General features: G+C 47.5%; 1 protein-coding gene across 7 annotated transcripts in view; it reads right to left on the bottom strand.

The window, feature by feature from the left end:
- Positions 1-511: 511 nt before the first annotated feature.
- Positions 512-14,631, bottom strand: part of EXTL3 (exostosin like glycosyltransferase 3) — a 138,181-nt gene continuing 124,061 nt past the window's right edge. For all 7 annotated transcript variants that reach the window (XM_062212826.1, XM_062212822.1, XM_062212828.1 and 4 more), the window contains one exon: positions 512-3,626. In XM_062212826.1, the coding sequence (XP_062068810.1) occupies positions 3,417-3,626 (210 nt within the window). In that variant the 3' untranslated portion in view covers positions 512-3,416. The remainder of the gene's footprint in view (positions 3,627-14,631) is intronic.

Raw genomic sequence — 14,631 nt, 5'->3', positions numbered from 1 at the left:
AGAAAGCAAAAACAAAAAAGAAAATAAGTTATATATCTCCTCAAAACTAAAACTGTTCATCATAAAACTGATAAGCAAGCCACAAATTGGACTCGTAAGACATACTGAAATGGACTAGTGGTATCCAGGATAAAGAATTCATATTCAACAATAAAAAGATGAATGATACCTTCATACAATAGAATATTATTCAGCACTGAAAAAAGATGAGCTATCAAGCCAAGAAGAGACATGGAGGGAACTTACAGGCATATCACGAAATAGAAGGAACCAGTGTGAAAAGGTTGCATACTGTACGATTCCCACCATGTGACATTCTGAAAAGTCAAAACCATGGAAAATAGACAGCGATGGTTGTCAGGGGTGGTGGCGGGGGAGTACAGGGAGGTTTTAGGCAGTGGTGATACTGTACACAGACACATGTCAGCACGTGTCTGCCCACACCTACCGCACAGACGAGAGTGGGCCGTACAGTAACCTAGCCGCTGGCTCACACTGCGTCAGCACTGGCCATCAGTTACAAATGTGTCACGCTCGTGTAGGATGCTAACAGGAAAGGAAGGAGCAGGATGGAAGCAGAGGGCACTCTGCTGTCTGCTGAGGAATACCACAAAACACCTCCAAACTGCTTGAGTTAAAGTCTCCATTTATTTTTGGGTTTTTTTGTTTTAATACAAAAATCCAACATAAGACCATTGTGCTCATGATTGGATGGCGTTGGGCTGGCTGGGCACGGCATGGACATCACGGAGCTTCCCCCTTCAAAATACCACCCTCAGCCCGGCAGCTCCCCATGCATACTCCCAGGCAGCTACTGCAAAGACTGCTCCCCACATCTGGCCACGACCCCACCAGTCAGGGAGCCCTGGCGTGAGTACAGAGCAGAGAAGCCCCGCCAGGGGGCGAAACCCAGCATGAGGGGCATCCTGGGGAGGCTGTCACCTAGGGGAATGGCCTTCACAGTGAAGGGCGCACTGGCCAATCCTAGGCCCTGGATGCTGAGAGCAGTAATGAGATGTGACCTACAGAGAGCCAAGCAGACCCTGGGGCCTGCACAGCTGCCTTCCTGTGTTGGGGAGTCCCTGCTCGGGGGGTGCACACAGTGAGCAGCATGGAAGGCATGGCCCTGGGACTCTCCATCGCACCCTGCAGACTGGCAGCTGCTCTCAGGAGCACCTACCCCCACAGTGTGCCACGCCACCCCTGCCTCGCACTTGGGAGCAGCACATGGAGTCCACCGGCGCCTGTTGCTGCGAGTCCTTCAGGTTTAGTGTCTCCTCCTGGGTCCGGAGGGTGCTGGCCTCATCTGACACTCTGGCGTCACGGCCTTCACTGCAGCACCTCCCCGTGCTGTCCGTAACCTCAGACCACTCAGCTGTTTGTGGGTGGGCCAGCAACATCCGGGGACCCAAGAATCTGGCTCCACAAAGAGGGTCCTACCACAGACCGCACCCCGTCTCTCCAGGTGCCAGGAAGTTTACACGTGCCTCACTATAAAAAGGAACAATAGCAGCCACATATATAGCTCAAAACACCACTCTTTGGCTCCCCCTGAGGGAAGGCTACTGCTAAAAAGAATCCGCGCGAAGTCGGGAAAGGATCACCAGATGAAGGGCAGGGCGCCCGGCCCCTTTAGCTGGCTGCCGAGCAGCACAGTCGCATTTCCCAGGCAGTTGCCTCCGGGGGAGCATCTGGAGAGACAGCCCTGGGAGCAGCCCTGGCTCTGCCTGCCCAGGAGCAGCGCTCCCGTAGGCTGGGCCAGCCCCACAGCTGGGCAGTATCCACAGCAAAGAGCCTCGCCTCAAAACGGGCGCTCCAAGAGCAGCCCCGTGGCTGAGGCAGGTCAGAGCAGAAAAAGCAGCACAGGGTGCCAAGGTCTGGGAAGACGACTGGCTTAAGGCATGTGCACGACCAGGACAGACCTGAGCTTCTCTTCAGCTGCTGGAAACCTTCTGTACTCAGCTCCACCGCAGCAGCGTGGGCTCAGGAAACCAGAAGTCACGGTTCATCCCTGACCGAGGCCACCACCACGCACCTCATTCCCCCACGACCACCCCACACATCGAGTTTCCTTGGTTCAGTTTTAACCAGGGAACCGCAGTTGGAATAAGGAGCAGACGGTGATAACGTGGGTGTGAGCGTCCAATTCCAAGACTGGACTTGACCTTCCATAGCGCATCACAGCCTCTCATTTTACTGGCACATCCCAAACCTTGAGGGGACCTAAGGCCAACCTGGCATCAGGGGTCCAAAAACCATAGGTCACACAGGCTGGAGGTCTAGACAAAGGTGGGGGGGAAGGTGAATTTCACCAAGGGGTTTACGTCTCCCACGGCAGCTGCCCTGCTGCAAGACTTCCCGGCCAGCCGGGTGGGATCCTCAGGGCCACTTGTTCTCCGCTGAAGGGAGCCTAAGCTAAGCCCTGCAGACCACACGGAGGCGCAGCCTGCCACAGCCCCTGTTCTGACTCAGGAGATAGTACTGGAGGAAAGCCCAGAGCCCAAAGCACAACATGTGTTCTAACAGGAGTGCAGGACAAGACGCCATTTGGGAGTGCCGTCTTCAGGCTTCCACAACCTTCTCTCTCCAATAAGAGAGCCAACGGGAGAGCTGGCACCAACAGTAGGACAAGCTTGGCCTCGAAAACCACTGAACCCAGCCCAAGGCAGCGCCACCATCCCTGTGGTGCCATCTCCCCAGGACTTACAGCACAAGGGCGTGGGGGTTCCAGGTGGCCACAGGCCCAGGAGAAGGCCAAGGGAAGAGCCCGAAGGCCTTATCTTCTCCAGGGTCCCCTCCCCACAGATGGCCATGTTCATCCTTTCTTGTTTCTTGCACAGATTCTCTTGGTGACGAGGGAACTGACCTTTACCCATAAGCCAGGTAACAACACCAGGATCCATGGCCACCAAAATACAGAGTGTAAGGAGCCTGGTGGGTGCCACACTGAGACGGGGAAAAATTTAGGACTCCCCTTACCAAATAGATATGTATGTGAGTGTGTGTGCATGTAAACACACACACGTACGTATACACACTCACACACAGAAGTAAACCTTGAGTGGCAATCTGAAACTTTCTCTTTAAATAATGAAAGTTGTTACTGAATCTAAAAACCACAAAGCAGCTGTCCTGGGCTTATGAACTACACGACTCCCCAGAGTCGCCATGGTCCTCAGTGTAAGCTATCGTCAGTGCCCCGTGTGGGACCCCAGGGCTGCTGCCTGGGGGCCCAGGCCCAGTGTGGCTGACTTCAACATAAAGGCAGCTACTTCCTCTCCATTCTTCCCGCTGCCTCTTGCAACACAGGACTGGGCCACCTACCCAGCAGATGTGCCCAAGGTCCTTCCATGCCTGGGAACCTTAGGAACCATCTCCTCACTCTGCCCATCTTCTCCGCAGAACCTGCCACGCCCCTAGATGAACTTGAAGCACTTGGTCTTGTCGTGGGGCAGGCGGGTCTTGAAGAGCACAGAGTCCACCCTGAACTGGGTGTACAGCAGGGGCATGTAACCATACACCTTGACGAAAAAGTTGATACACTTGTGCCGCTCATGAAAGTGGGAGTCATCATGTGACAGGGCCTGGGGGCATCCCGGGCAGCGGAAAGTCCACCGCGAGGTCACCTGGGAACAGGGAAGAAAAGACAGGGTGAGAACTGGGGTGGTAAGGCCAAGCCACAGAGACCCTGCCACTTAGCCCATCCCCGCTCCCATTTCCAAGGCGGAGCTGCTGAGCCCCCAGGGGCTGCGTTCACAGGGGAAAGACCCCGAACCACCATGGCTATGCTCACCGAGAGCCAGGGGCCAGGGACCCGCCCAGGGCCCTCCTACCACACATGTGTCCAAAACCATGGGGGTGGGGGCATTCTGCCCAAGTGCCCTGACCTTTATAGCAAAGCCTTGAAATGTTTAACGTGTCTCAGTAACTCTACTCATATGTATCCTGGCTGCACTACGAGATGTAGGGACAAAGTTGCTCCTCTTATCAGTGTTTTTCATAGAAAAATACAGGGAAATTTCCAAACAGGAACTAGTTAAGTAATCACAACGATGCTTAATAAAAATAATGTATTTAAAGACAAAGGAAGGGCTTATACTATAGTCTTGCTGTATTTTTACTAGGAAATTGCGAGCAACTGGCAAAGCAGGAATTATAACAACGTCGTTACAAACCATGGGGCAGAGCAAACAGTATGAAACCGCCCTCGGTACCGAATACCTGAAAATGCAGGATGAAATGGAAGAACTATCTCCTTAGCCATACGGCTGAGCTTCTAGTGAGAACTGAAACCCTCGGAGTCCAGGAGCTCTTGTTCTCACCGGGCTGGGAGGCCACAGGGGCCGTCAGCCTGCAGCCTTGGGAAACACTGAGACCCGGTGGAAGGTGCATGGGGCGCTGGGAGCGCACAGAGAAAGACAGTGATGTTTCCTTCTCAATCTCGGCTCTGGGTGGAGGAGGGAAAGTCACCCCCAAGAGTATCTAAACCCAGCCCTGGTCTCACCCAAGGCTTAGGCAGGAATTTCTGTTACCTGGGCGTCTCGCAAAGGCCCCAGGGCCCACCACAGCTTTAAGAGGCAGAGAAGCAAATCTAAGTCCTCTCAGGATTAAGTTCAGAAATTCAGGCTCAAAGAACTGCCTTAAGTAAAACCTCAAAGAATGACATCTCAAGCAGAACCCACAAGAAGGGAATCCCCTACATTAGGGCACATCAGCAGAAACAAGCAAGAGACTCAGATCGCAAAACACTGCAGACCCAGAGAACTGTCAGAGCGTGAATGCGACAGTCTGGCTGGGGCCCCAGACTGTGGTGCGTTAGGAACCCCCTGCCCAGAGCCACGTGGTAATGGCGTCTGGGAAGTGCGAGCTTAGGCAGGTGATCCGCCAGTGATGGGGGGAGTGGGTCTGTCACCCAGGCGAGCTCTCCCTAGCACGCCTGCTGCCTCACCACTCGGCACTCTGCAGAGTCCCCACCAGCAAGAAGGCCCTCACCAGGTGCAGCCCCTCGCCCCTGCACTTCCCGGCCTCCGGCACTGTAAGAAATGATGTTCTTGTCTTCATACGTTACCCTGTCTCGGGCACTCTGTCACAGCAACAGAAAAGAGAACAACTACAGCAATAAATGCATATAACATGTACAACAGAACCTTGAAGGTAATGCAGGTTCCAACAAAAGACAAAGTCCTAATGGGCACAGAAAAGAACTAAACAGAATGTGTATTAAATTAGACTCTCGATGATGAGCATGAAGACAAAGTCCCTGAAGAAAAAGTATACCTAAGATATTACCCAGGACAGAAAATATTGACAAGAAGGCAGAAAACCATGAAAGCAAGATGAAGAGGCATGGAAAAGAAAGTACCATATGATGCCATTTACCTAAAGTTTCAAACAGGCAAAACTGAGCCTGCAACAGAACAAGGACATGGGTGAAAACAAAGGAAGCCTGAGGAAGGCCAGACGTTGGTAAAATGCTGCTCGATCCTGCTCCCCCAGTTGGACAACTGTACAGCACTACAACAAGTGCTGGTCCCGGGAAACCTGAAGGAGGGGTGCCACAACCTTTTCAACTTCTCTGTCAGTGTAAGCCTTCACCTATTCTTTTTTTTTTTTCCAAACAGCATTTTTTTAAACTTTTACTTAGTAAATATAAATTTCCAAAGTACAGTTTATGGATTACAATGGCTTCTTCCCCCCCATAACTTCCCTCCCACCCGCACCCCTCCCATCTCCTGCTCCCTCTCCCATTCCATTCACATCAAGATTCATTTTCAACTATCTTAATATATACTAAATCGATCTTCTATATATAAAGTAAAGATTTCATCAGTTTGCACTCACACAGAACATAAATTGTGAAATACTGTTTGAGTACTAGTTATAGCATTAATTCTACATTGGACAACACATTAAGGACAGAGATCCTACATGAGGAGCAAGTGCACAATGACTCCTGTTGTTGACTTAACAATTCGACACTCTTGTTTATGGCGTCAGTCATCTCCCTAGGCTCTTGTCATGAGTTGCCAAGGCTATGGAAGCCTTTTTGGGTTCGCCGACTCACCCTATTTAGACAAGGTCATAGTCAAAGTGGAAGTTCTCTCCTCCCTTCAGAGAATGGTACCTCCTTCTTTGATGGCCTGTTCTTTCTACTGGGATCTCACTCACAAAGATCTTTCATTTAGGTCAATTTTTAACCTCCCTAAGAGTTTTTTTCTCCCCTTGGTTCCCGCGCTGGGGAGATTCTGAGGCTCGTCTCCCGCGGTTGAGTTTCCATGCGGTGGGCTCCCTGTAGGTCCTCTGTGTCACATCCACTAGATCTGGAAGCGTTTCCTCTGCAGTTTTTTTCTTGAATCTTTTCCTGAGGCTACAGTAATTCCACTTTTATGAAACTTTATTTTCCCAAACTACGGTGTACGTCCTCACTATCTATCCGCCATCTTGGCTCCGCCCTCTTTTTTTTTTTTTTTAACATTTATTTATTTATTTGAAAGGTAGAGCTACAGAGAAGCAGAGAGAGAGCAAGAGGTCTTCCATCCACGGGTTCACTCCTCAGATGGCCGCAACAACAGCCAGAGCTGGGCCGATTAGAACTCAGGAGCCAGGAACCTCTTCCCAGTCTCCCACGCAGGTGCAAGGGTCCAAGGACTTGGGCCATCTTCTGCTTTCCCAGGCCATAGCAGAGAGCTGGATTGGAAGAGAAGCAGCCAGGACTCGAACCAGTGCCCATATGGGATGCCAGCACTTCAGGCCAGGGCTACGCCACAGCACCAGCCCCAACTATTCTTTTTAAAATAAATCTTAGATGAAAAGATTTGAAAATGTAAGCTATAGTGTTTTAAGTTCTTAGGTGATAAAAATATAAAGGAAAACAATGAAATGAATAGCAGACATGACAGTGACTCTTGTGAGGGTCTTGTGGCTGCCCTAAGAAACTGCCACAAACTCAGTGGTTCAAATGACAGTTATTCCAGAAGCCAGAAGCCTAAGTCAGAGGCAGCAGATGGATCCTCCCTCTGAGGGCTCCTGGTGGGATTCTGCTCCATGCCTCTCCCAGCTCCAGGTGTCGCTGCCATCCTTGGTGTTCCTTGGCTCAGGGACACTCCCTGTAGTCTCTGACTCTGTCGGCTCATGGCGCCCTCCCTCAGTGCACAGTCTGTCTTTTCTTCTTAGAAGAACAGCAGTCATCGACTCCGTATGACTTCATCTTAACCTGATGGTGTGTGTAAAGACCCTGTTTCCAAATCAGGTCACATTCACAAGTGCTAGGGATTAGGTTTAAATCACTTCAGGGGACCATTCAACCCTGTCTGCCCTCCAGTGCCTCAAATTCCACATCCTTCCACATGTAAGATACATTTACTGCATCCCCAACATCAACCTTAAGCCCAAATTCATATCCAAATGTAACCAAAATCTCATCTTCTAAATGATGGGAACTGGATCAGTTCCGCCCTGGCACAGAACACCTCTCCATCTGTGGGCCTGTGAAACCTGCAGGGTACCAGGACACATCAACTACTTCAAAGGACAGTGGTGAGACAGGCACACAGTAGACACCATATGCCAAAATGGAGAAGTAGCAAGGAAAAAAGGGAGTTCTGGGTCTCAAACAAGTCCACACCCAGCAGAGCAGATTCCATTAGATTTCAAGGCCTGAGAATCAGCCTCTATGGCTCAACCATCTGCCTTCTGAGACAAAGGGGCAGCAGTACTGAGGAAGTGGCCCTGTGCTGCGGAACCCCGCAGGCTCCCCGCCCAGGCCTGAGTGGGCCTGAGACACGGGCAGTGTCTGTCTGCTTCTCGGCTGAAGCAGTCAAGCAGGCTGTCGGCCCTCCTGGCTGTAGGCGCGAAGAAGTCTGCAGCCCTCCGTCATTCCTTGCTGGCTCGCTCCTCTTCCCTGTAAACGCAGTGCTTCTGAGGTCAAAAGGCCAGAAATCAGAGATCAAGGTGTCGGCAGGTCCATCCTCTTCCTGAAGGCTGTGGGGAAAATCAGCTCCACACCTCTCTGCTTTCGGTGCTGCAGGCACTTTTGGCTCAAGCACACATCGATCTCTGCCTCCACTGTCCGCGCTCTTCCTGCATTTGTGTTCCTGTGTCTCCTCTTCTTAGACAGGCATCTGTCATATTGAATCGAGGGTCCATCTGACTCCAGTATGACTTTAATTTAACTTATTGACATCTGCAAAGACCCTATTTCCAAACAGGAACATATTCACAGGTGCACATTCCAATATTAAAAAAATTTCCCAGGGGCCAGCGCTGTGGCACAGTAAGTTAATCCTCCGCCTGCAGCACTGGCATCCCACATGGGTGCAGGTTCTAGTCCTAGCTGCTGCTCTTCTGATCCAGCTCTCTGCTATGGTCTGGGAAACATGGCACAAGCACTTGGGCCCCTGCACCCATATGGGAGGCCTGGAAGAAACTCCTGGCTCCTGGCTTCAGAATGGCTCAGCTCCAGCTGTTGTGGCCACCTGGGGAATGAACCAGCAGATCGAAGACCTTTCTCTCTGTCTCTTCCTCTGTCTGTAACTCTACCTCTCAAATAAATAACAAAGGAAAAATACAGGCCCACTTTACTTAGAAATAGCATTTCAAGCATCAGAAATAAAATACTAGAAAGTAGGGGCCAGCACTGTGGCTCAGTTAATCCGCTGCCTGCGACACCGGCATCCCATATGGGTGCTGGGTTCTAGTCCCAGTTGCTCCTCTTCCAGTACAGTGGCGGCCATTTGGGAGGTGAACCGGCAGAAGGAAGACTTTTCTCTCTGTCTCTCTCACTCTCACTGTTTTTTTTTTTCCCCCCACAGTTTTTTTTTTTTTTTATTTGACAGATAGATATAAAAAATAAATCTTCCATGTCAAATAAAAAAATACTAGAAAGCAAAATCCAGAAATTTATTTTTATTTATTTTTATTTTTTTAATTTTTTTTGACAGGCAGAGTGGATAGTGAGAGAGAGAGAGACAGAGGGAAAGGTCTTCCTTTTTGCCATTGGTTCACCCTCCAATGGCCGCTGCGGCCGGCGCATCGCGCTGATCCGAAGCCAGGAGCCAGGCGCCTCTCCTGGTCTCCCATGCGGGTGCAGGGCCCAAGCACTTGGGCCATCCTCCACTGCACTCCCGGGCCATAGCAGAGAGCTGGACTGGAAGAGGGGCAACCGGGATAGAATCCGGCACCCCAACTGGGACTAGAACCCGGTGTGCCGGCGCTGCAAGGCGGAGGATTAGCCTGTTAAGCCATGGCGCCGGCCCAGAAATTTATTTTTAAAAATGTGATAATGTATAATGATTTAAATACTGGCAGAAAAAAATTCAGAAGAATACAGAGGAGAATATAAAGGTACTTAAACATTGGGTCACAGGACAGTGGAAATTAGTGAGCTACAGCTTCAAGCATCAACACTGATTAGGCTCACAAACATATCACCAGTTGTTAAAAAAAGCAAAAATGCAATGGGCCGGCGCCGTGGCTTAACAGGCTAATCCTCCGCCTTGCGGCGCCGGCACACCGGGTTCTAGTCCCGGTCGGGGCACCGATCCTGTCCCGGTTGCCCCTCTTCCAGGCCAGCTCTCTGCTGTGGCCAGGGAGTGCAATGGAGGATGGCCCAAGTGCTTGGGCCCTGCACCCCATGGGAGACCAGGAGAAGCACCTGGCTCCTGCCATCGGAACCGCGCGGTGCGCCGGCCGCGGCGGCCATTGGAGGGTGAACCAATGGCAAAAAGGAAGACCTTTCTCTCTGTCTCCCTCTACTGTCCACTCTGCCTGTCCAAAAAAAAAAAAAAAAAAGCAAAAATGCAGTTTCATCTTATTTACATATTTTATTTACTCCATCCCCAACATTTAAAATGACACTTAAGAGATTATATGTTAAAAGTATACTTTTCAAAAAGGGTAAAGGAGGAGGACAGAGACAGAAATCTTTTAAATTTAAAAAATTTTAGAAATAACTGGTCAAGACAGACATGCCACGGCTCACTAGGCTAATCCTCCGCCTGCGGCGCCGGGACTCCAGGTTCTAGTCCCTGTTGGGGCGCCGGTTTTGACCAGGTTGCCCCTCTTCCAGGCCAGCTCTCTGCTGTGGCCCAGGAAGACAGTGGAGGATGGCCCAAGTCCTTGGGCCCTGCAGCCACGTGGGAGACCAGGAGTAAGCACCTGGCTCCTGGCTTCGGATTGGCACAGCTCCAGCCGTAGCGGTCATTTAGGGGGTGTACCAACGGAAGGAAGACCTTTCTCTCTCTCTCTCTCACTGTCTAACTCTGCCTGTCAAAAAAAAAAACAAAACAACAACAACAAAAAACAAAACAAAAAAAACCACTGTGGAAGGAAAGAGTGATTATGGGGGCCCACACGCAAAGGCTGGGTATTGCTCATGGTTCATTTTCTTATTGTCTGATTATACAGTGCTTAATTTAGACAGGATATATATTGAAGAACTATAAAATAAAATATACATATGTAAACAATGAATCTTTTAAATACTTGTTACTACCGGTTGAAAAACATATGAATAAAGTAAGGTTTTTAAAAAGGGAAGATGGGTGGGCCTTTAGCCTAGCAATAAGGACGCTCCTGTCTCACACTGCAGTACCTAGGTCCAGTATCAGACTCTGGCTCTACCTCACACCATTGTTCTATCTGTCTAACCCCAATGCCAATATCAGATTGTTTTAACTATGTAATTATATTACCATTTATAATTTCTGATAAGGTAAATCCATATCCTCTTATCACTGGTATTTTGTATATTCTGGTCCTTCACACTTTGATATAAATTTGAGGATTTGCTTTTCAAGTTCCACAGCAAACCTAACTAAATCACACAAATACCCACTGAGCCACTGGATGGAAGATCTCCACTCCTACCCCCCATCATTCTGCCTTTCAAATAAATAAATAAATCCTTAAAAATAAACAAAAAACCTTTCGGGTCATCCCAGATACCAGTATCCAATTTCAGGAGAAAAGCCCTTCCAAATGTTTGAATCATGTAACCCATCAATTAAAAAAAAATCGTTGAGACTGTTCTCTAGTGTATCTATAAATACATATATGTAGTTATATTACATAATAAAACACAGAAGAAAATGAAAAAGAAGGAAGTAACAATTGTAATATTAACTTAAGTCCAGACATTTACTTGCCCATAACTGTAGATTATATTTTATGTAGGAACATTCTAGGTAACTCAGCCCGAGAGAAATATTAGTGCTAGGCTTAGCTACAGGAAGTAAAATTCCTACTAGAGCTGAGAACCTGTATCAGCAGGGAACCAGATGTGAGCTTGCCATCTCCACAACACCTGAGCTATCCATCTTTCTCAGTGCTTCCTATGTGACTGTTTAATAATTTATTCTGAATGAAGCCTATTTACCTTCTGGATCTTTCTTCTTACAAAAACAGTACACTATTCAAAGCAGTAATATGACATTACCTCTCTGTTCTCTAGTCAGAATTGTTAAAATAGCAACATTATTAAAAGACTACTGATAAGGGGCCACTGCTGTGGTGCAGTGGATTAATGCCCTTGCCTGAAGCGCCGGCATCCCACATGGGCACGAGTTCAAGTCCCAGCTGCTCCACTTCCTATCCAGCTCTCTGCTATGGCCTGGGAAAGCAGTGAAGATGGCTCAAGTCCTTGGGCCCCTGCACCCACGTGGGAGACCCAGAAGAAGCTCCTGGCCCCTGGCTTTGGATCAGCGCAGCTCCAACCGTTGTGGCCAATTGTGGAGTGAATCAACAGATGAAAGACCTCTCTCTCTCTGTGTGTAACTCTGACTTTCAAATAAATAAATAAATCTAAAGAAAGAAAAGACTACTGATAAAATAGTTAAACCTTCCTTATTCAAATAAGAACAGTTTGACAGTAAATATTAGAGATATTTAAAGGAAAAATAAAATCACTATTTCCATATATAAGATAGTATATATACGTATTATTAAAATTAAATACATGAGTGGATATTTAGTTCAAACTGGATTTATAACATGAATAACTAGACTCAGAATTTGAAACAAAATTCACAAGTTGAAAACCTATTCTTAATTTACTGAATCTTTGATTTTAAGAAGTCATCCCTATCTTGAACTGAATTATTACTTTCTATGAAGACTGAGCAAATTCACACAGAATATTTAGAACCAAACATACCATGTCCAAGCACACTGTTTCCATCCCACTCTCTACACGGAATAGTTTAGCTAATCAAACACAGGCATAATAATGCGGCAGACAAGCACATCTTAATGAAGATGAAAAACATCATGCCAGTAAGTGCTCAGAGTGACTAATGCTATTATTAGCTACGTATTCACTCAAATATGTTACATTTTCATAGATAACATCAAGTGACCTATTAGTTAAATATACATCTTCATCTTCAGAGGAAAGGATTAAGTAGAAAATTGTACCAATCATCAATTTTTTAAAGATTTCTTTATTGATTTACTTACTTATTTAAAAGGCAGAGTTAGAGAGTGAGATACAGAAAGAGAGATCTTTCATCCTCTGGTTCACTCCCCAAATGGATAGGATGACTAGGGCTGGGCCAGGCTGAAGCCAGGAGCCTAGAACTAGATCCGGGTCTCCCACATGGGTAGCAGGAGCCCAAGCACTCGAGTCATCCTCTGCTGCCTTCCCAGGCACACTGACACGGAGTTGGGTTGGAAGTGCAACAGCAGGGACTCCAACTAGCACTCACTGGGATGCTGGCATTGCAGGCAGCAGCTTAACCCACTGTGCCACAACGCCAGCCTCAGTCATTAATTTCTTCCTAAGACCTTTCCCTCCCTATCTTAAAATTCATTCGTTGTCTCTCTCTCTCTCTCTCACACACACACACATACACACACACAAATGCTTTTCATTGTTTAACAGATCTACTACTATTTGGGGCCTGTGCTATGGCTTGGGAAAGCAGTAGAAGATGGCCCAACTCCTTGGCCCCTGTCCCCACTTGGGGAACCCAGAGAAAGCTCCTGGCTTCGGATCGGCACAGCTCTGGCTGTTGTAGCCATTTGCTTTTACCTCTCTGTAACTCTGCCTTTCAAATAAATAAATATTTATTATTATTATTTTTTTTTTTGGCAGGCAGAGTGGAAAGTGAGAGAGAGACAGAGAGGAAGGTCTTCCTTTTTCAGTTGGTTCACCCCTCAATGGCCGCTGCGGCCGGCACACCGCGCTGATCCGATGGCAGGAGCCAGGTGCTTCTCCTGGTCTCCCATGAGGGTGCAGGGCCCAAGCACTTGGGCCATCCTCCACTGCACTCCTGGGCCACAGCAGAGAGCTGGACTGGAAGAGGAGCAACCGGGACAGAATCCGGCGCCCCGACCGGGACTAGTACCCGGTGTGCCGGCACCACAGGCAGAGGATTAGCCTATCGAGCTGCGGCGCCGGCCTAAAGTAAATAATTCTTAAAAAAAAAAAAAAGAAAGAAAGAAAAAAGATACTTCATGTAAAAAGTTGTGACTATTATCATTCTTGGTTTAAAAATAAATTTGATATATTATTTTACAGATTACTATTATTTTTATATGCTTTGGCAAAAATCTCAGCAGTAGAAGAAACCATGGAGGAAATCAGGAACTAAGTTGTAGCTCATACTTAGGAAACAGTTTGATTTTTAGGTCTAAGTGGATATATAAAGCCCCAAATGCATTTCTCTCTCTCTCTCTCTTTGCCATGCTTTTTTTGCTTAGAACCAGCATTCTGTGGTTACCACTATGTTTACCACTAAAGATAAGTAAAAATTATTTATTTGAGAGACAGCGAGAGAGAGAGGGATGGGGCAGGGGAGAGAAAATGAGAATGAACTCCTATCTGCTGGTTTACTGTCCAAATGCCGAAATGCCCACTATGGCCAGGGTTGGGGCAAAGCCAGGAACACAATCCATCTCTCCTGTGGGAGTGGCAGGAACCCAATTACCTGAGCCACCATGGCTGCCTCCTGAAGTCTATATTAGGAGGAAGCTGGAGTGAGGAGCTAAGCAGAAGAGTGAACCCAGGTACTCTGATATGAGAAGCAGAAGTCTTAACCACCAGGCTAAATACCAGCTCCCTAGAGATATTTGATTATTGCTGCTAGTATATAATGGATACTTAGTGGTAGATAGTCTAGAATTTACCTTCAAAATTTAAGAAGAATGAAATATGCACACAATAATTATTCACTCATGAAAGCAAAGTTAGTATTTTATCAAATTAAATAATATGTTCCTTTTTGACAGTAATGAAAGTAAGACCTTAATAAGTTTGTTGATCTTTTCATGGATGATGTCTTATGATCTACTAGTCAACTCACCCCATAATAAAAGATAAGAACAGAAAATCTCCAAGAACGTGTCAATCCATGATATAAATATCATTCACTTGAATTGACAGATTCTAAGCATTATCACTGAAAGGCCCTTACCAGGCCTAGTAGCACCTGCTTCTGTAAGGCCCAACAAGATCCTGTGACCAGCTGCTCTAAGTTGCAGCCTGGGACTACAATAATGGCAGAAAGGGTGATGGAACTGGGTTCTGTGTGTGCCAAATAGGAAACAGGTTTATTCTGGCCCAAATGTATTCAGCAACTTAAAGACAAAGAACAAAAATTTCCAGCATTCTGAGAGTACACTTGTTTTTAAGCA

This window comes from Lepus europaeus, chromosome 16 (assembly GCF_033115175.1).
Source record: "Lepus europaeus isolate LE1 chromosome 16, mLepTim1.pri, whole genome shotgun sequence".
Lineage (NCBI taxonomy): Eukaryota > Metazoa > Chordata > Mammalia > Lagomorpha > Leporidae > Lepus > Lepus europaeus.
This window is presented reverse-complemented; position numbering and strand designations above follow the sequence as displayed.